Source organism: Silurus meridionalis, chromosome 28, assembly GCF_014805685.1.
Source record: "Silurus meridionalis isolate SWU-2019-XX chromosome 28, ASM1480568v1, whole genome shotgun sequence".
Lineage (NCBI taxonomy): Eukaryota > Metazoa > Chordata > Actinopteri > Siluriformes > Siluridae > Silurus > Silurus meridionalis.
The window spans coordinates 12,646,473-12,667,317 of record NC_060911.1 but is presented as its reverse complement, the minus strand read 5'-3'; the positions used below and the strand labels follow the sequence as shown (position 1 = coordinate 12,667,317).

Sequence of the window (20,845 nt, the reverse complement as noted above, 5' to 3'; positions counted from 1 at the left end):
ACAATCCCCGTGCGGTGTAGCATTGGATTTAACATTCATACTGGAGAAAGTGAAATGCAGGGTGTCCAGCAATTCCTTTTGCTTTGGGTGCAATGATCAATAAGATCTGTTTTTGGATCAGCATTGGACTCTCCCCCCACCAAACTCACTTCACTCCATCCCCTGTGCCGGTTTGTTTGAATAGAAAGAAAAACGTAGCTCAAGCCTGGAATTTCTTAACATTCGTAACAGTTATATATATATATATATATATATATATATATATATATATATATATATAAATTTAAAAGTCTTCACCTTATTAAAATAATTCATATATTTATCATATGAAGCCCTTTTTGTCAATTCACAAAATAACTACCCATTTAAATGACTATAATGTAAAACATATCGTTATCGTGAAATAAAATTACACATAACGTGAAAAGGTTTCATCATAACACCCACCCCACCCCTACAGTGTCTGAAAAAACCCAGCCATAAACACCTACGCTAGTCTTAATTAAGCTAATGCTAACTGGATTCAGTAATTGTAAACTTGCTAAAAGGCTACCATATAATCTGGGAGCTTTGGGAACAGGGACTGGGTGAGTTTAAAAAAAATTAATAAATGAATAAAGATCAGTCATGAAACTTTGTATTTGGCCGTAAGAAATGTAATTATTAAAAAAAACAAAACAAAACCCAAACCCTGAACTGGTGCTTTAATTCCTTCATTGTTTTTTTTCAACTTAAGACATCATTTGAGTTCAGACATTAAGATTTTGCTTCTCAGTGTGGAACATTTTCAGCATCTGACTCATAAAACAGGAAGGTAATTGTTCTAAATGCATTGCATTCGGTTTCACTGCTATTATTATTATTATTTTTATTACAAAGCTAATAAAAGAATAATTCGTTGTAACGTTTTTTCCGTTAGTGATTAATCAGTGGGATAGAAACACATTGAAGAGACCTGCATCAAACGCTTCACTTCTGCCTATATACAGTCTAAATATTTAGAGTTGTCATGATCTCGGTCTGCAGGTGGTTTTTGACCTTGTGGTGCCAGCACTTTTATATATATACACAGTGGTATGAAAAAGTGTTTGTGTATGAAAAAAAGTGTTTTATTGTGATGGTCTGGGGCTGTTCTACTGCTTCAGGAACTGAATTTAGCTGTTGACCAAAAAATCCTGAAGGAGAATGTCCGGCTATCTGTTCGTGACCTCAAGCTGAAGCAAACTTGGGTTCTGCAGCAGGACAATGATCCAAAACACACCAGCAAGTCCCTTAATGGCTGAAGAAAAAAATTAAGACTTTGGAGTGGCCTAGTCAAAGTCCTGACCTAAATCCTGTTGAGATGCTGTGGCATGACCTTAAAAAGGCGGTTCATGCTCAAAAACCCTCCAATTACAACAATTCTGCAGAGATGAGTGGAGCAAAATTCCTCCACAGCGCAGTAACAGACGAGTCATCACAAATGCTTGATTGCAGTTGTTGCTGCTGAGGGCGGCCCAACCAGTTGTTAGGTTTAGAGGGCAAACACTTATTCACACAGGGCCATGTAGTTTTGGATTTAGTTTTCCCTCAATAATAAAAACCTTCATTTAAAAACTGCATGTTGTGTTCACTTGTGTTATCTTTTACTAATATTAAAATTAGTTTGATGATCTGAAACATTAAAGTGTGACTAACATGCAAAACAAAAAAGAAATCAGGAAGGGGGCAAACACTTTTTTACAACACTGTATGTATGTTGTATATATATCTATATCTATCTATATCTATCTATCTATCTATCTATCTATCTATATATATATATATATATATATAGATAGATATATATAGATATATATATCTCCATATTTTCATTTTTGTAAGTGTTCTAGAAGATCAAGAAGTGGTTTGCTTTTCGTTCGACAGAAAGCACCTGACCAGGTCTTTCATTTTCACTCACTCTGCCCAACATCTGAACAAATTTCTCAAACGCTCGGCCTCATTTACAAATGTTGATATGTGAAGTACCAAACTACTCATTACAAGAACATCTTGTGGGGTCTGGAGTGTTCGCCTATCAGCTGAATATCAAAACAGAATACAAACAAGCGCCTTTAAAACGCTACCCAATCATAGAATGTTGAGATGAACCCCATTGATGTTAGGAAGCTGGAGTCCGAGCACAGTGGGTTAAGGGTCTTGCTCAAGGGCCCAGGTGTCGTGATACTGGTACTTCACCCAGGATGGTTAAAAGAGTCAGTGGTTAAGATGGACTTGTGATCAGAAGATTTAGACTTCAAATCCCAGCACCACTAAGCTTGCTACTGCTGCGAGGCCTTAACGCTCAACTGCTGCTTGTATGAATGAGATAATTGTGAGTCGCTCTGGAAAAGGGGGTCCGCCAAATGACGTATAAGTAAATGATTTCGACTGAAACTTCCAAAAGAATGTTAAGAATGCACGCAAAGATAAAGGCAATGCATTTGAGAAATGCTATGTTTTCGGACAAACTTTCAGAACTTGCACACACACACACACACACACACACAAAAATCATTCTTCTGTCTGCCAGGGTCTTTAATCAGGTCGATAAGCTGTTGACACGGTAATTGGGAAAAGAAGGTTTGAAACCGTGCGCACGAAAGGAAGGTGCTGTGCGCTACACCTGCAGCATTAAGATTCTGCCCGAGTGCCTCCTGGCTGACCTTGAATCCGCTGCTGCGCCACGCTTGATCCCATCAGATCTTGCAGGTAAAAACCGGCCCGGCGAAGGTGACCTCTTGCTGTGAAATCGAGTGGCAGAATTATTGATATCTGCCCACCAATGCTGAGTTTACGCCAACTCACTGATAAGAAGAGATTAGAGGCACTAGCACATATCAGTGTCACAGTTCCAGAGTATTTAAACATTTGCTATATATATATATATATATATATATATATATATATATATATATATATATATATATACATACACACACACACACATATATACATGAGTGTGTGTGTAGAGTGAAGTAGGTTATTTTCTATTATGGTACGTGTGTCATGCTGCCTGGGAAGTCAATGGGAAAATAAAAGGGCTGCTGCACCTTTAAGTGTCAACAGTGGTCGATAATTTCTTGATTAAATATTCAGAGCGGCGTTCGCGCCCCCCCACACACTTGCGCGTGATTATATGGGTCAAGAAGTGAAGGAGTTATGACACTGATGAATGGATATGCGCCCACAGGGTTTATATTATGACTCTGTAATTCGGTTGAGCAGTGGCATTGTTACGCAGCTCTGGAACGACTAACAACCACTGGATTTATACCTGAGAAGTCCCAGGAACAAAAGTTCCCTTTACAATGCCACAATGCTGGAGATCTTTATATTGCACTTAAACCTCAGAAAACACATTTGATTGAATTGCATGTTGAATCGTAATGCCAATTTCTTTATCGGGTTAGTGAGACATATGTTATATATCTGGATTTCATGTGTATGTGGCCTAAAATTATTTTTGGAACACTAAGGACTGCCAGAATTTTTATTTTTTTAATGAATTCTCCATTTGGAGTGTTACGTAACAGTGTTGCTACATTTTGTCAGACGCCCTTATCCAGTCTTTCTCAAGGGCCCAGTAGTGGAAGATGAGGGTGGTCTGATTTGAACTTTTGATTCAGAGCACAATGTCTTTGAGACATTTATATAAAAAATGCAAATGTTTAGTGCCTAAAAGTTTGTTCATTATAATTCTAAGTTGATCCCTAATGAGCAAACCAGTGTTAACTGTGGCAAGAAAAAACTTCCTGAGACTTCATGAGGAAGAAACCTCGAAAGGAACCAGACTCTAAATGGATCCTGTCTTTATCCTCAACACCAAATGTCCATTCATTACAATTCCTTGTTGTTGAGGGGTGCTGTTCACTGAAAGGTTCAGAAATGCAGAACTGCTCATGCAACCTTTGGTCCTGAAGCATTGTAGCAGACTGTTTATATTACAGTCCAAATCCAGTCTCAAAGCTCTTGAGCTGCTCAGTTACTTCATGGACTTTTAGGATGTTGATGTGGACTCCATCCAGAGGTAGGGCAACGGGATGGATCGAGCAGATCCGGAGAGAAGACATCACATTTGAAAGAACAAATGTCCAATGCCTGTAGTTTTGTTTTTTTGTTGATTTAATAATGATGAAGCACAAGGAAAAATAAGCAGGTTAACAATACATTTTTTTGAAGTTTTCAACAGAGAAGTTCTCCCCTGGGCCCAATGGGTGATCTGCATGGGCTCTGTGCAGCAGAGGCTCCCCTGGGAAATGTCAGGAAGATATTTTAAAATTGGAACTGTTAAACAGAAAGCGTATTGGCACAGGGACATTGGCACAGAGCTAAGCTCCCTGCAATGGCAAAAAAAATACAAAAGCAACGGACGTGCTCGTTCACTCCACACGAAGCACACACACATCACGCATCATGCATCACGCATGGAAGACCAAATCCAGGAGAAATCTGCCACACGAGCTTGTCGGCCTCGAACTTTGCTTTACAAGCAGAAAAACTAAAAGACGACTTCAACAGCGATCCCCCCAAAAAAACTAATTTTAGTCCTGTTTGTATTTGTACATTTATTTGTCCATTCAGAGTAACGTATTATTTAGTCCCGCACCTAATATACACTAAACTCTATAAATACAAACCTACGAAGGGACACTGTCTTTGCTGCGTCAACTCAAGTGTCCTTGGACTGAGTGTCCTTGTACTTATAGATTGAACAAGCTTTTCTATCTCTGCCTCTTTTTTCCACTTTCATTCATTTTCAAAATTGATTTCAGACCCAGTATAAAAGTAAAAAAGAAAAACACAATGCAGCATCTTTTATAGAGGGAAAATATTATACACACACACACACACACACACACACACACACACACACACACACACACAATGTTGCCAAATGTTTTTGGACACCTTGTCATAAGTATAGTATGTGCTTTTTGAGCATCCCAGTCTCAATTTTCTCTTAATTCTATCCACTCTTCTGGGAAGATGTTTCACTAGATTTCCAAATGTCCTTGTGGACATTTGTGCTTATTAAAAAGTCAGTTACTGATGTAGGTAGTATAAGGAAGCCTGCGGTGCAGTCATCTTTATAATTTATCCCAAAAGTGTTCAATAGGGTTAAGGTTAGTGCTCTATATCAGCTCTTCCACTCCAACCCATGCAAAGCATAACTACATAGAGTTTGCTTGTGCACATGAGCACCGTCATGCTGGAACAAGTTTGGGTCTCCTAGTTCAAGTGAAAGAAAAATGTAATGCTACTTCATCCAAAGACGTCCTATACAATTGTGTGCATTCAGCTTTAGGATAACAGTTTGGGAAACAACCACATATTGGTGGGATAATTCAAAATACAACTAAAAAAAAAAGTCCCTTATTATTTGACCGTTTTACTGTGACATCGATAAGAAAACCATGCAAACGTTTGCATAACTTAGAAACTGAGCAACGCACAAGTTACAAACAGCTATATAGGAAATGTATCGCTCAGTAGCAATACAGCGCTGTGCTAAAGACAGGTAATAACCTCTACCCTGATAACTTTGCACTTATGTTTAATAAGGGCACATCTTTTCGAAACTTACATCGCGCCGCCTTGCATCGCCTGACACAGTAATAGATATTAAATATGCACTAATGGATCGTTGGCAAATGAGCTGGATTATAGACCTTTACAGTGGCGTTTTAACGCTCTACAGCAGCTCCGTCCTATTGACATTGTGCCACTGCCTATAGCTGTGAATGACATACATTGCACTCGATTTCATGGACATTCGTCCAACGTGGTATTTCTGCGCTCCTGACTCTCAGACATTTAAGGATGTGGGGGAAGGGAAGTCATGAAATTGAATAAAAAATAAAATAACATAAAAAAACAACATGCAGTTTTAAGTGAGGAAGGAAATTGGCCAAAAAAAAAAGAATCGGGGAAAAAAAAACCAAACAAAAAAAAAAACCACTGTCTGTACTATTATTCTTCATACGTTTGTTTGACCTGCTACCCAGTGTAAGAAACATGCCTGGGAAGATTTACTCAAGTAATTGAGTGCATTCATTCATTCATTCATTCATTCATCTATCCATTTTGCTGATTTCTCATTCTCATTTCACCATTGCGTCCGTCAATGCTTTTCGGTGATGCAATTCTGTTAATGAGCAATTAGTTAACAGAAATAAATCGATTCGTTTAATAATGATGCACTGAAAGCATTACATGAAGCTCATCAGCAGGTTGCCGAGCAATCACTGCTGTTTTTTTTCACACCTTTCAGTCTACACTGCTAATCAAATCTGCAGGCAACAAATTCTTAATACAAATTCATAGAGATTCATGAGGTCATCCTGTCCGTAGACGTGAGCAGTATGGAAAGGTGATTTTGAGACGTTTCCAAAAAAAACTGAAAAGCTCATGATGACCCATCGTTTAACGTACACCAGTCTCTGTAACTTCTCACTCTTCAGACCAGCAAAGAAACTGACATATCAGCGATTATCATGCCGCCCAGGACTGGAAGCTTTATGACTATCTGGGCCGGCTGGCTGTCCGGCCGTCTGTCCGTCCGTCCATCCATCCATCCGGCTTAAATCAGGAAATTTAATTCAATCCATTAGATTTGTAGAGCACTTTTAACAATGTATAAAGTTTAGTGCCTAAAAATGTGTTCCTTATATTTGTAGGTTTATCCCTTATGAATGAACCAGTGCCAACTGAAGCAAGAAAAAACTCCTTCAATTAAAAAGGGAATGGTTGTTTTACTAGGGAATTAGCAGTCCACTCAGGTGTCCCTCTTGTTTCCTGAAACCTTTGACACCTTATTTGTTATGGCCCTCGTTGTCCTCCGCAATAGTGTATTTAACTAATTCCTAAGTGACTGGATGAAGAAAGAAAAAAAAAACAAAAAACAATAAAAAAAACATTCCTCACTTCTAAAGATGAATGCGCTACTGACCTGAGCTGATGCATGCAAATGTGGGCTGTTATCTCAAATTCCCAAACAAAGGCGAAAGCAAGAATTGAACAAAACCTGTTCTACAAACCGACTTTTGTTGTTTGTTTCTTCAAGAGCACTTGCGCTACACTGATTTTATTTACACCGGGGTTTTCTTTGTTGACCTATGCACATAACTGGAAAGCAGAAACCAATGAAAATGCAATATGATGGCAGTATTGCTTTCTTTGTCGTGGTCATTCTGAGACCAGCGGCATCGTTCATGAGATATTAAGTCTCTAATATCCAGTTAAGTCAGTTCACTTTGGTCGATTTGGAAATGTGTGCAGATTTTTACCGCTTTTGGTTTTAAAACGGGCGGCTGACAGACACGCCATTTTCTCTAAACATATGCGAAATTATTAAATCATTCTGTGATTCCGAGATCGTTCTTCGAGATGAATGCAAATCCTCACGGAGGGGGAGCGTAAATGAGAGCGAAAGTGGAAGTGCAAATCCGAGCGCCGTTCCTAATGGCGCCTTAAAAGGATTGCTATTGCTGACTATTATGTCAATAAATAAGTCGTTCTTATATAAGTAATGCGATTTTTAATGGATTTGGATGCAGTTCTCTGGAGGTTCCGGGCTGCACAAAAAGAGGCGATTCGGATCGACGCGCTCGTCCAATTACGACGATTTGTTTCGAGCTTTGAACAACAGTCACAAAATACCTTTCTCGAAATCCAAAAACAGATTTAGATCCTTAATTAGCGCGCTGGAGACAAACGAAGGCGTGGACCGACTTTCTAAGACGACAGGAAGGAGGAAATATTGGGAGGCTCCAGAATTCTTCTGGGTGGCAGCAGATAGCGGGATTATAAAACATTATGCTTCTACCACTGTATACTTTACAGTATGTCACATTACTAAGTGAAGTAAATGGATATTCAGAGTGAATAAGAGTCCTGGGATTGGCAATAAGACATTTAGATTTTTCAGTTTGTAAAAACATCCAAATCGACTTGATTCTTTTTCCCTGAAAAGTTTAGGATCCAGGTGAAGGCAGCAAGAGCAATAGAAGGTCACTCAGAAATGCAATCCATCCTGTTGTGTTGTTTAACGTTTGACACCGTGTTCGACACGGGTTAAGCTTTTGCCATGAACCGCAAATTGCATAAGTTGCTCTTTATTCAATAGGTTTTGCAATTTATTCAAACGTGGCCCCTTTCTGTTGAAGTCAAATTACACAAATAGTGAACCAAAAATAACAACAAAAAAAACGAGGTTAAGAAATGGGACGGGACATTTAAAGCTGTGCTAAGCGAGGGTCTCGAGAGAATGTAACTCCCCTTTTTGTGTTGCTCCACCCACATCAACTGTGTATGCTAAGGTATAAAATACGAGCAGTGTGAATGAACAAGCAATTTGACGACTTTTTTTATTTTTACCGTGTGGGATTTAGCAGACTTTCAGAATACTTTCGATTAAAAAAAGCTCATCCTCATGCTAGTGTTACTTGGTCTGTGACTAAGTGTACCATCAGTCTAAACAAAATAAAATTAATGAACTAAAGAAGATAGTGTATGTTATTGTGTGTGCGTTGCCAGATATTTTCAGAACTTTGCAGCACAAACACTGAAATCTAACACTTTTTTCCCAGTCATGAAAATGACCCCAGAGACTCTCTAATCCCTGTGAATACTCATTTAATTTCATTTATGAGTCTCTAAATAAGCCTAATTTCACCAACTGTTTTTATGCCTACTGAAGACAAGAACAATGATGCTTCTTACTGATCAGTAAGAACAGCAGCATCTCCTGCTGTAGGTTTCCTGCCTTTGGTCTAGAAGATTCTGGCGAAGCCTATAAAATTACGACACAGATTTCCAGTTGAGGAAAAAGTCCCTTCAATTACAAATGTAATCTCTTTTATCTCTTACATAGCCATGGTTCCACAACTCCAATTCATTTCCATTCCGTTTAAATTCCTTCAAGAAAAAGAAAAAAAAAAAAAAAAAGAAGAGAAAAGCTGCAGCCTATAGCTTTCAGTGTAAGATGATCTCGGGCGTGAGGTAAAAGTGAGTGTTTGGATCGTGAAAGTAAATGAGGTCAAACCTCTGGTTTAACGCTTACCCAATTATCTCCCTTTATAAGTAGGCCACCTACATTTTGCATTTGCCCAAAAAAAGAAATAAAAAAAATACAAAAATTCTATTCTGGAGAACACTGTACACTGATGAATGCAATGGGATCTAATGACTGAACTGCTTTTTTCTCTTTTTCTATTTATTTAATGCTAATTATTCAGACTATAAGGATAAAGCACAGGGACACAAAACAGAAATACTACATGACCACATTCACAAATTTTTTTGTTTCAATAAAACCTTAAAACATATGGCTTTTCAACTTCATGCTAACAAAATAAATGGAGCATGTATTACCAAGTACAGCCCAAGATTGGCATTATGGTGAGACGTAATATAGTTATTTTTCCATTTTTTGAGAAAATGTAAATAAAAAAAATAATGCAATTATTGGCAAATCTTATTTATCCACATTCTATTCATAATTAAACATATCAAATGTTTAAACTGACAATATAGAAGTTGGGACAGGGCCATGTTTACCACTGTGTAGCATCACATCTGTCTGTATACATCTGGGAATTGAGGAGACCAGTTGTTGAAGTTTTGGGAGGGGAATGTTTTCCCATGTGTGTCTGATACAGAATCCAGGCTGCCCAACAGTTTTGAGTTTCCTTTGTTGTGTTTTTCGTTTCATTTCAAATGTTTTCAAATGGTGAAAGCTCTAGACTGCAGGCAGACCAGTTCAGCACCCAGACTCTTCTTCTACTACGAAGTCATGCTTTTGTAAAAATAGCAAAAAAGATAAAGTATGCAGTTAGCATTGTCTTGTTTAAATATGCAAGGAATTCCCTGGGGGAAAAAAAGCTGATTCCTGGATGGAAGCATTTGTTGCTCTAAAACCTGTATTATTGACTTTAAAACACCAGAATTACATTTACTATTACAAATGTGTCTTTATGCACTATTTTAAGTTTGGTTTCACTAATAATACATATATATTTGCATAAAGCATCCATATTTGTCAATGGCCATCTTGATTAGAGTATTAAACTTCAAAAGTATTAATTTAAGGTACATTTAGAACAGATATAAAATGTGCAATTAAATCATGATTAATCACCACTTTACTCATGCAATTGTGCGATTAACCAGGATTAAATACTTGAATCGATTGACAGCCCTGATATTAATGACGTGAGGTCCAGTTAGTAGTAGTAGTCCAGGTAGTAGTAATGGATACTTTTTACTGGTACATGTCAGTACCCAAACCTTTTTACTTTAACTTGAGTAAAAAAGAATAATCAGTACTTCAACTTTTACCAGAATCTTTTAAAAACATGAGTATCTGTACTTCTACTTAAGTAAAGGATGTGTGTACTTTTGCCGCCTCTGCTTATGACGCCATTAATCATAATATCTTCCTTGCTGGACTAGAAAATGTTGGAATAAATGGAGCACCTCTCCCTTGGTTTAGGTCTTATTTGACTGATCGCTATCAGTTTGTTGATGGTGAGATTTGACTTTTGCCGCCTCTGCAACTCTCTGAGGTAAAGTTTGGTGTTCAGCAAGGATCTGTCTTAGGCCCACTGCTTTTCTTTCTATATGCTGCCTCTGGGTGAAATTATCCATAAACATGGTAATAGCTTCTTTTGCCATCTTAATGATACATAGTTGTATGTTTCAGCAAAGCCAGATGAGAGAGATTAGCTCATCAGTGTTGAGGTGTGTGTAAAGGACAGATGCTTGATAACTTCTTTCCGCTTAACTTGGACAAGAGAGAAGTACTTTTACTAGGAACACATACAACTAGAAGTAAACTTTCGGACCCTAGTCTTTCCTCTAAGGCTTATGTGAATAATATTACCAGTCAGGCTACACTTGATACCAGTCAAATCTCGCATCAATTCCAAAATACTACTACTGACGTAAAAAAGGACTAAACGGTAATCCCCCATGCCAACTTCGATCACAAGGTGCAGGCTATTTGTTGGTACCTAAAATAATGAATACTACAGCGGGGGCAGATCTTTCTTTAACAAAGCCCCACAGTTATGGAACAGCCTTCTAATTAGTGTTCAGGATTTGTCCTCAAATAGCTAAACAATACGAATGCTTAATCTTTATTCCTGTCACCCCTCACTCTCATCCCTGCCAAGAAAACATGCAACCTAAGGTTCCAATGGCCAGTGTTCCTGTCCTTTCTTTTCTTCAAATCTGCCAGGTTCATCCCAACATCCCCCCCTCTGGATTCTCAATTGAAAGCACTCTGCAGCTGGGGATGACTCCATGACTCCACACCTACAGCCTGAAGATCTATGAAGCCCCTGAGCAACTCAAGAACATTGAGAACTACAATGGCTCAGGACCACAGGTTGCACGAATAGTTCTGCATTTACACACCTATTACTGCACACCTCAGAAATGGGACTGCATTGAATGGGCATAGGTTCCCTTTTGAATATGGTTCCTCTCAAGGTTTCTTCGTCATACCATCTTATCAATAGATCAATGAAGGTGTGACTAATATACAGTCCAATATGTTTAGAACAACCTAGGCTCATCTGCTAAACAATAATTCTTGGCAATAGCAAGGAAGCAAAAAAAACTCAAATCTCTCTAACCTGAAGTAATTTTGCTAATCAATCTATATATATATATATATATATATATATATATATATATATATATATATATATATATATATATATATATAAATGGATGTTTTACTGAAAACCATCCACATCCAGTTGCATAAATATATGTAATAGTTCTGGTTCCTTCTCCAGACTGTCAAGAATCCTAATACCCTTATCGTCACACCATGTTACATAAAAGAAAGAGGAATTTAGTGATTTTGGCTCATGACAAATACTTTAGACATGAAAGAATTTCTAAGGTTTTTTGCCAAGGAAAACAAGAGACTGGAGCCATGCCCACACTAATATGTTTTTTTGTTTGCAAATGTATTTTGTTCTCTCAGTTTTGGCCTTCTGTTCACAACGAGACGGGGGGTTGTCAGTCAGTGAAAACACGCTCCAGGTTGGATACATCTCAAACGCTGTTTTCACGTCGCAGTTTGGACTGTGTGTGAAAACGGAGGCTTTCCATAACGATGACACATTTTTAGTCGTTGCCGCGACGAAGTACATAAATGATACGGGTTGAAGCGTCTCACGGTTCAGGTGCGTGTAGTACAGGGGTGCACACGTTTTCAGACTTCTCAGTGTGAAAACAGAAAGCAATGTGGAAGCAGAGCGTTTTTATGCAAAATTGTCGTTTTCAAATTTATCCGGATTAGTGACTACGTAGCCTAATGCTGTAGAAAGATGGATGGTTGGATAGTAAGAAGAATAGCTAGACAGAAAAAAAAGGAAAATTGGGATATAACAAGCAGTATAAATAAAGGTTCAGGTTGCTGTTTGTTGTAAAGTAATAAAGTAAGGAAAAAATATAATTAAAATTAATGTTTAGATACTGTTATTGTAATGAATTAAGAAAATAATTTTAAAAATTCTATAAAAGTGGGGGAAAAAAATCTATAATGTTTTGATTTAGGAGAGTTTTTTATTTGAGAATGAATCTGAAAAGGAAAAAAAAAGATTTATAGCAGGGGTCACCAACATGGTGGCCACGGGCACCAGGTCGCCTGCAAGGACCACGAGTCGCCCGTGGGCCTTTTTCTAAAATAGCTTGTATGATGCAGCTTGGAGCATGATTTGTTCAAAATTGTTAGTGGCTAGTGAAAATGTAGAAATGATCATTTGAAAATGTAAATACTTGCAGAGATTTATAGAAATAAAGTTTTGCATATTGATATTTATCCATTTCCTACCTTGTTAAATCACTGTTGATAATTATTGTGAGAAATCATTACCATGATCAGTGTCTTCACATTGATGAATATCATTAATTATTAATAATAACTTATAATTAAAGGTAAATTTGTTATTTCAGAAGTGTGTATCAAACTGGTAGCCCTTCACATTAATCGGTACCCAAGAAGTAGCTCTTGGTTTCAAAAAGGTCGGTGACCCCTGATTTATAGAGTTTAAAGTTAAATTACAGTTAAAATGTTTAGGTTTTGGTGAGAGCTGGATTAAATGTTGGGGCCACTACCACTGAATGCCCACTTATTATTTGTACCAGCCCACCCTAATATAACTGACTAGAAAAAGGCCCTGCATTAACATTTCTACTTTTATCACTGGGAAACAATACTCACCTCACTATTACTGATGCCACAGTGTCTCTGTCCATTTTCTGACTGGAAAGGGATTCCAAAACATCACTGCTACTGCAGCCCAATCTGGCACCTGGATATCCATCTTGGAGGAAGACGTGAAGAAATCGACCGCCAAACTTTTGCTCCTCAGCTGAAGACACAGAGATCATGTGATCAGTTGCCTAGTCTGCCATCAGTCCGCCAGATAATGCAAGTGCATAAGGGTATTAAAGACAGCAATCTATATTGTGTGGAGGTGGTACATCAGTGGTTAAGGCATTGGACTCTGAATGGGCAATCAAATCCTAACACCAGCAACGCTGCCTCTGCTGGGCCCATGAGCGAGGCCCCTAACCTTGCTTTGTCAGTCACTCTAAATCAGGGCGTCTGCTAAATGCCATAAATGTTAAAACATTTAATTATACATTCATATAAATTTTTTTAATTGTTCCAAAAAAGACATTTCTTCAAAAAGGCTTTGCCTAATTAAATATGCAAATAATTGCATACATAACAAAAACAAAAGTGTTTAATATTTAAATATTGATTTCACTTTAAAAATGGGCAATTCAGTAGAGCTTTTTGTTTTCAAATTGTCTCCTTGTTTACTCGAGAAAATATTGATTCAAGATTCAAATAACTAGTGTTTGTGGAACGCGTCGAGATTCTGCAAACATTCCGAACATAAATAGGAATGAGCATACAATAGACAAGAGCAGGACGCAACACCACTAGACAGATGCAAATTGATAAGAGAGAGCACATGGCAGCCTTAGATTCTTGGACTTGGAGTGAAGTCTTCAATGGAGCCTCCTGTTGTTGCAGTCTAACCGCCTCGAGGTTTGATGTGCTGTGTGTGTGGTCCCTGGTTCATTTCTGCTCACGGTTGTAGAGAATCAGTAGGTCAGCCAGTCACATACACTGGCGATCAAAATTAGAGAACAATTTATAAACAATTGAACAATTCTGAAATAATGTCATCTTCACTACTCAACAGTTGAAGGAGTTTTTGTCCTGTCTATACCATGCTACCAGAACACCTTTTCCACAAATTAACTAAGGCATTTCCAAAAAAAAAAACATTATTTTGCAGAAAACACACTAATCAAAATTAGAGAACACTTTCAGATACCTCCCAGTTATTGGTGTTAATCTGGCACCTGGTGCTAATTTCCTTGATTATCTGTCAACCCCTATTTAACTGGCAGCCTAACTTCCAGTTTCACTGACTCTGCAAGATGGTGGGCCTTTCTAAAGTGACTGAAAGCCTACGGCAGCAGGTTGTCCAGATGAAGGCCAAAGGGATGACCCTATCAGCCATAGCAAGACAAGTTGGTTGTTCCAAATCTGTGATTTCAAGAATATTAAATCTTTACAACATCACAAACTCATTCAAGTCCGCCAAGAAGGCTGGTCGTCCACGAAAGACAAATACAAGAGAGGACAGGATACTGCGAAGCATCTCAATGGACAATCATTTCCACACTGCAGCTGGAATTGCTCACCAGTTCAGCGCTGAACAGGGTAAGGATCTGTCTCGTCATACAGTGTTTCAACGTTTAAGAGCATTTGGACTGAAAGCCAACTCTGCAGTGACCAAACCTCTCATTAGCAGAAAGAATCAAAAGGCTAGACTAAGCATGTTGTGTGGACAGAGGAGAACTGGTCCAAAGTTCACTTCAGTGATAAAAGCAAGTTTAATTTATTTGTGTCCGATGGGAAACATTATGTTCGGCGACAAACTGGAGAAAGACTGAACCCAAAGTGTGTAAAGAAGTCAGTGAAAAGTGGACGAGGAAGTGTCATGGTTTGGGGCATGTTTTCTGCAGCAGGAGTTGGGCCTCTTATACAGCTACATGGCAGAGTGAATGTTTAAACATAAAACACGAGCCAGAAGATTGAGTCTCGAAGAAGTAATCATAGAATATGATGATCTCAGATATCCTAGCTTTCCTGTCAGTTCAAATCAGTCTGGTGTTTCTTGTGTGCTGAATGTTTTTTGTTTTATGCACCACTCCTTGGACTGGTTCTACTTCAAACACTCTAACCTAAGATCTGTGCTACCAAAATTTCACCACACTACCAGAGGGGACTACACACTAGATATACAAATATAACAAGTCTACACAGACATTTTCCTTCCCCATTGGTGTCACTCTAATAACCTCTCTTTGTTCATGTTACCCAAATATCAAATTGTTGAAACTAGCTTTGAGAATAGTAAAGGTATGGCTAGAGCGGGACATTTCTTCTCTACAGGAACAGTTTCAGGATACTGACTGGAACATGTTTGCTTTACAGCACATATCATCAAATGTTTAAAAAAAATCTGGAGAAATCTTTGTGAACAAAGGACAAGGGCGAAAATCAAGATTGTATGCCTGTAATCTTCGAGCCCTCAGGCGGCAATGAATCTAAAACAGTAATGATTCTGTAATGGAAATCATTGCAGGGGCTCATAACACCTACATAAATCATTGTCTGTAAACACAGTCTGCCATGTCATCCACAAACTCAGGTTAAATCTCTATCATTCAGAGAAGAAGAAATACATGAACATGATCCCGAAATAGCACCAATCCTCAGTTAATTAAAAACTTTACTTAGGGAAAGCATCATACTGCATCTATAACATGACTTCATAATGGTAGAGTCTAGATCCTTCACCTTTTGTGAACATTTAGCACAAAAGAAAACACAACAAAGGACACCCAGAACTGGCGAGCAGCTAAAATCCTTTATGAGACACATATGAGATAACATTTCTTTCCCAAAACTTTAGCAACTGGTCTACTCAGCCCCCAGATGTATAGAACACAAGACATGATGTTAGACAGCAGTAAACATGGCCCTGTCCCGCAAAAACTTTTTGCGTTTTGAGCCATCAAATTTAAAACAACTTTTTTTCTCCTCAAAATGAAATATATTCTCAGTTTAAACATTGTTATTTTTGTTTTATTGTGAGGAGAATATGAATTTATCAGATTTGCAAATCACTGAATTCAGTTTTTATTGACATTATGCTCAGAGTCGCAACTTTTTTGGAATTAGGGCTGTAGAAACTTGTTTTAAACATGTTTGGCACATCACTATATCATGTACCATAAGGTTTATAACATTTGTCTTTTGCTCATCTCAACCTTTCTCATGGTGTTGCTGGCTGTGGGCAGTTCAAGGTCTCCTGATGATTTCTAAGAGCCTCGTATTGTCCCGCTCTAGGGTCAGGGGCTGTTATCTAACAGAGAGAACAAGGTTCTCAATCTCTCTACAGTGTACTCTTTTCATCCTGCTTTTAATGAAATAAAGCTGCCCCCTAATCTGTATAGCGAAAACCTTGTACGCCATTATGCTGCCTGCATCAGGGATTGATTTCTGAGACATTGACATCAGCGAGTCTCAGCCGGTAAGAAGACTTAAAGCCACCGGTCTATTATACCTAGCTTTACTCCATAGTGCACATGACAAGCCTGCAGCATGCCAATTACTTTTGTTCTCGTTTCTCCTGACAGCCGAGGCACTCCACAATGCGACGGCAACCAAGTGTGACATTTTTTCTCGCAGCGAATTAAGCTTGGAGTTACAATACTTTAAAACTGACCTATTAAGTCTAATTCCACCCAGACCTCATTAAGTAATAAAGAGCTCCTTATGACCTTTTGTGTGATTGGCAAGCTGTGGTTTCTCACTGTACAAGCTGCATAGGGCATTATTATCAGACCTGTCGTCCAAAAATGCTTATTTACTACATTGTTCTTGTGGAAAAGACAGAAAAATTTGTAAATAAAACAAACAATGATTGAAAAATCGCTGGACAAAAAAAACCCCCCAGGCCTGAACAGTTCTTTGACTTGAACATACAACGTTAAACTCAACCAATAAACTCTAAGAGCCCAAGTAATGTTTTTTTTTTTTGCAAATTGTTTCGCCTCATGTCCCGGTGCTGAAGTTGTTCAGGATCTGTTCTGCAAAAGGTGCCATCAATTTAACAGGATGTACTTTTCGTTTCTTGTCGCTAGACACGATGTATCAGCATATCAGATGCAGAGCTTATTGTGGCTGGGAAAAAAAAAAAAAAAACATCCTTACACGCGGAAACTTTTTAAATAATATGTCGATCAAAAAAAAAAAAAAAACATTAAAAAAACGATTAAAGCTAGAGTTGTGTGAAGCGTTATGACGAACGTTCGCATCCTGGCACCTCGTTCCGTAAATGTTCGCCGTACAGAAGTATTTACTCCATCAACGATTTTACTTGGAGCATCAATCATCTGAGTCTCTGTGAATTTCCTGTCACTATACAAATGATAATGAATTACCTTACCTTCTCACTAACGAGTGACAAAGCATCAGGCAGCCATGACCGTTTATTATCTTTAGCGGCAGAACGCGTGTGACGGTGGGGATGAAAATTTTCTGTATTGTGTGGAAATTAAATATGACGTGGTAAAGCAAAAGGAACGCGAATGAGCCATCGGTTGTTGTTTGTGGTTGTAACGCATAGTTGTATTCGAAATCAGTTCTACATTTACTGTTTCACATGCAATAACAGGAGATGTACTTGCATAAAATGTACATAAAAACCGGAGGAAGCATCTGTTGCTCTAAAATCTGCATGAAGCCTACCGTAATTTCTGGACTATTAAGCGCACCCGTATATAAGCCGCACCCACTGAATTTGACAAAGATTTTTATTATTTTATCAAGATTTTAAACATAAATAGGCTGCACCTGTCTATAAGCCGCAGGTGTCTACACTGAAACTAATAAACTTTACACAGGCTTTAACGAAAGACAGTGTCTGTTACACGGTGTAACGGGTGAAATATGTTGTGGCTCCTTTAAGAGCAGAGCGGTATTTTGGGAATGGCCTGCCGCCGCATTTTTCCGCTATTACTGCATGTGTGCAAGCCCGAGGAATATGTCGTTAGTATTTTCTGATGCTTATTTCTAAGTTTCTTTGACTAACCCGTAACGCTGTTGCCAAGAAATAAAAAAAGCACGAGTTTTGGAAACCTGTCTGTGCTTATATGATTTCTGTTGCAACTGGAGTTAGCGAGCTCTCCCTTCAGCCAGACTTAACACGCTACAACGGCTTGTATCTAAACAGTAGCCTACCAAATAAGTCATTGTTCACTGTCTTCCTCCTTCCTTTCACAACTATTTCTCTTGGGAGTTTTTCTTTTGGCATCGTCGTGCGCTTAAAAATTGCCGTGCTGATGCCGTGCAGCTCAGAACACAGGTGAGGTGTGTTTTTTCGTTTCCGTTCAGAAATTTCATTGGTCTAATGTTATGGAGTTCAGTTTTTTGGCTTGAAGTTTGTGAAACCGGGAAAAACTTACTTATGCATATGATTGGTGGGAAAATCTAACAAAATACGGTAATTATTTTGTTAGATTCTCCCACCAATCATATGCATAAGTTTCGATTTCAATAGCATTTAAAAACAATTATGATAGTAAAAATGCTCTTTTAATAGGAGATATAAATATGTATAAATACATACAATCCCAATAAAATCTTCATATTAATACTGGTGGTCACTCACGCCTCATTTTCTTTAATACTCTGAACGAAACCCCCATTAAAGAAAGAAAAAATGATGTGGCCCTCACAGAAGTTTGGGGAACCACGCTCGAAACTTCTGAAGATCAGGGACAGAACAGACTGGGTCTCAGCCCCACTCCATACCATCAAAAAGCAATCTAAAGTGAGAAATGAGTAAAGATGTAAAAACTGTAAATATTCAGTTTCTCAGGGTGTTAAGAAGAAGAACTGTGAGACACCTCAAGGTGCTGCATACACGCATTTATTCATATTCTAGCCTGGTGAATTGTCTGGACAGCTCAGTTTATGCAAGCTATTTTCAGCTTGACAAATGGACACCTTTCATATTCAGATCCGGAAGGTCCGCACCGCTGTTTACGCCGACTCACACTCGTTCAATTCGACGCATGTAGCATTTGCTAATCAGCTGACAAGTTGAATCTAGTTCAGCCAAGTTGAACGTATCGCTGGGGCCCTTGAAGACCCTGCTTAGCCCTAACTGTAGCATTGCCATGGTTTATTTAGATTTAATGGTGGAAAAAAAAGGTTTCCCCATCAGATTTTGGAGGAAGGCTTAGAAATCTTTTGATATTTTATTACATTTTTTGAATCCAGCCAGCAGTTAAAGATTTGCTTTACAAGAAGCAAAGTACATCAAAACCACTGCGAGAAACCCAACTGTCGCCTTTGCCTTTGCCTGGTGCTTTCTTTTTTTTTTTTTTTAAACAATTACATTTCCTCCAGGACACCTGCTCCCTGTAAGTCGTGTTTTGTTTCTTCTCCATCTTTCCTTCTCTCCTCACTTGTGGGACGACGAGATGACGAATTACTGCTCAAAGTCCCAATGGCCCCATTACCCTGAGCTGGGCCTAACGGAGCGTTCGTCCTTTTTGTCAGTAGCCGTCACCTGTTCTTCCCTGTCCACTGCCTTCCCCACTCCTTACCACCGCATTCCTCCACCTCAGACTCCCCCAGGGCTGCGTCTGTCAGACAGGAGGAGTGCACAGAGAGAAAAAGGGGAGGAAGATGGATGAGGAGCAACGTCTGGCATACAGCTTCACCCTGCATTTTGATGCCTGCTTTTACTGGTGCCTTCTGAATAACTCTGTAGGTTTGATCTCATTTTTTTTGCAGCCTTAATTGTATGAGAATGGTTTAATATTATTTTATCAGAATAGCAATAACCGGTATGTACAAAAAAACACTATAAGAACATCTCATTTCTGCGTTTTATGAACACCCAAATGGAGATTTATTCTTCCGCTTTCGGTTATAATAAACCCCACATGTCTGGGAACGATTTGTAAAATTTTGCATTAGTGCGATCAAGGATCTGGTGTTAGCTGAGAAGGTCTGGACTATGCAGTCAGCATTCTAATTCCAAAGGTGGTCAGGTCAGTGGGGTTGAGGAGTTCAGTAGTCTGTTCAAAACTCCATTCAAGTTTTTTTCACTCCAACATTCACACACTATGTATTCAAAGAGCTTGCTTTGTGCACACGAGCATCCTCATACTGGTAAAGGTTTCCAGGGAAGGGTCACCAAATGAGTATTGGAGCGAATATACTTTAGTTTTGTGACTACTTTCTAGTTTTATTAAGTATTATACAATATAATCAACTTTGACCTTTTACACAACTGCAGTTATGATTTAATATATATATACAAATAGGTGCACCTCTGTTGATGCTAATAACATCTGCTAAATGTGAGCGACTTTTAACCACCGCTGGCCTCATTTTCAGTCCAAAATGAGCTCGAGTAAAATTCCAAAAACTTTAAAAACCAGCTTTTGTTGAAGTTAAACAAAAATATCGCATCTCTCTGAGACCAATATCAAATCAGAATCAGCTCTGAATATTTGGTCTTACTTCATCTTAAATAAAATTTACTTGAATTTTATTTGTCCATTAAATACTAATGGTACTTTCTTCTTTTATGACTTGTGTATCTTTGAGCCTACATACAACACGTGTCAAATCCTAAAGTACTGTTCAAAGAAGATACTCAAAGACTTTTACACAAGTCATATTGGAATTGGT

At 38.4% G+C, this 20,845-nt stretch overlaps 1 protein-coding gene across 9 annotated transcripts in view; it reads right to left on the bottom strand.

Moving 5' to 3' along the window:
- Positions 1–20,845, bottom strand: part of eys (eyes shut homolog) — a 400,588-nt gene that overhangs the window by 76,204 nt on the left and 303,539 nt on the right. For all 9 annotated transcript variants that reach the window (XR_006924828.1, XM_046842744.1, XM_046842742.1 and 6 more), the window contains one exon: positions 13,262–13,412. Coding sequence is in view for 8 of the 9 variants with exons in the window: in XM_046842744.1 (XP_046698700.1) it covers positions 13,262–13,412 (151 nt within the window). In the remaining variant the exon portion in view is untranslated. The remainder of the gene's footprint in view (positions 1–13,261; positions 13,413–20,845) is intronic.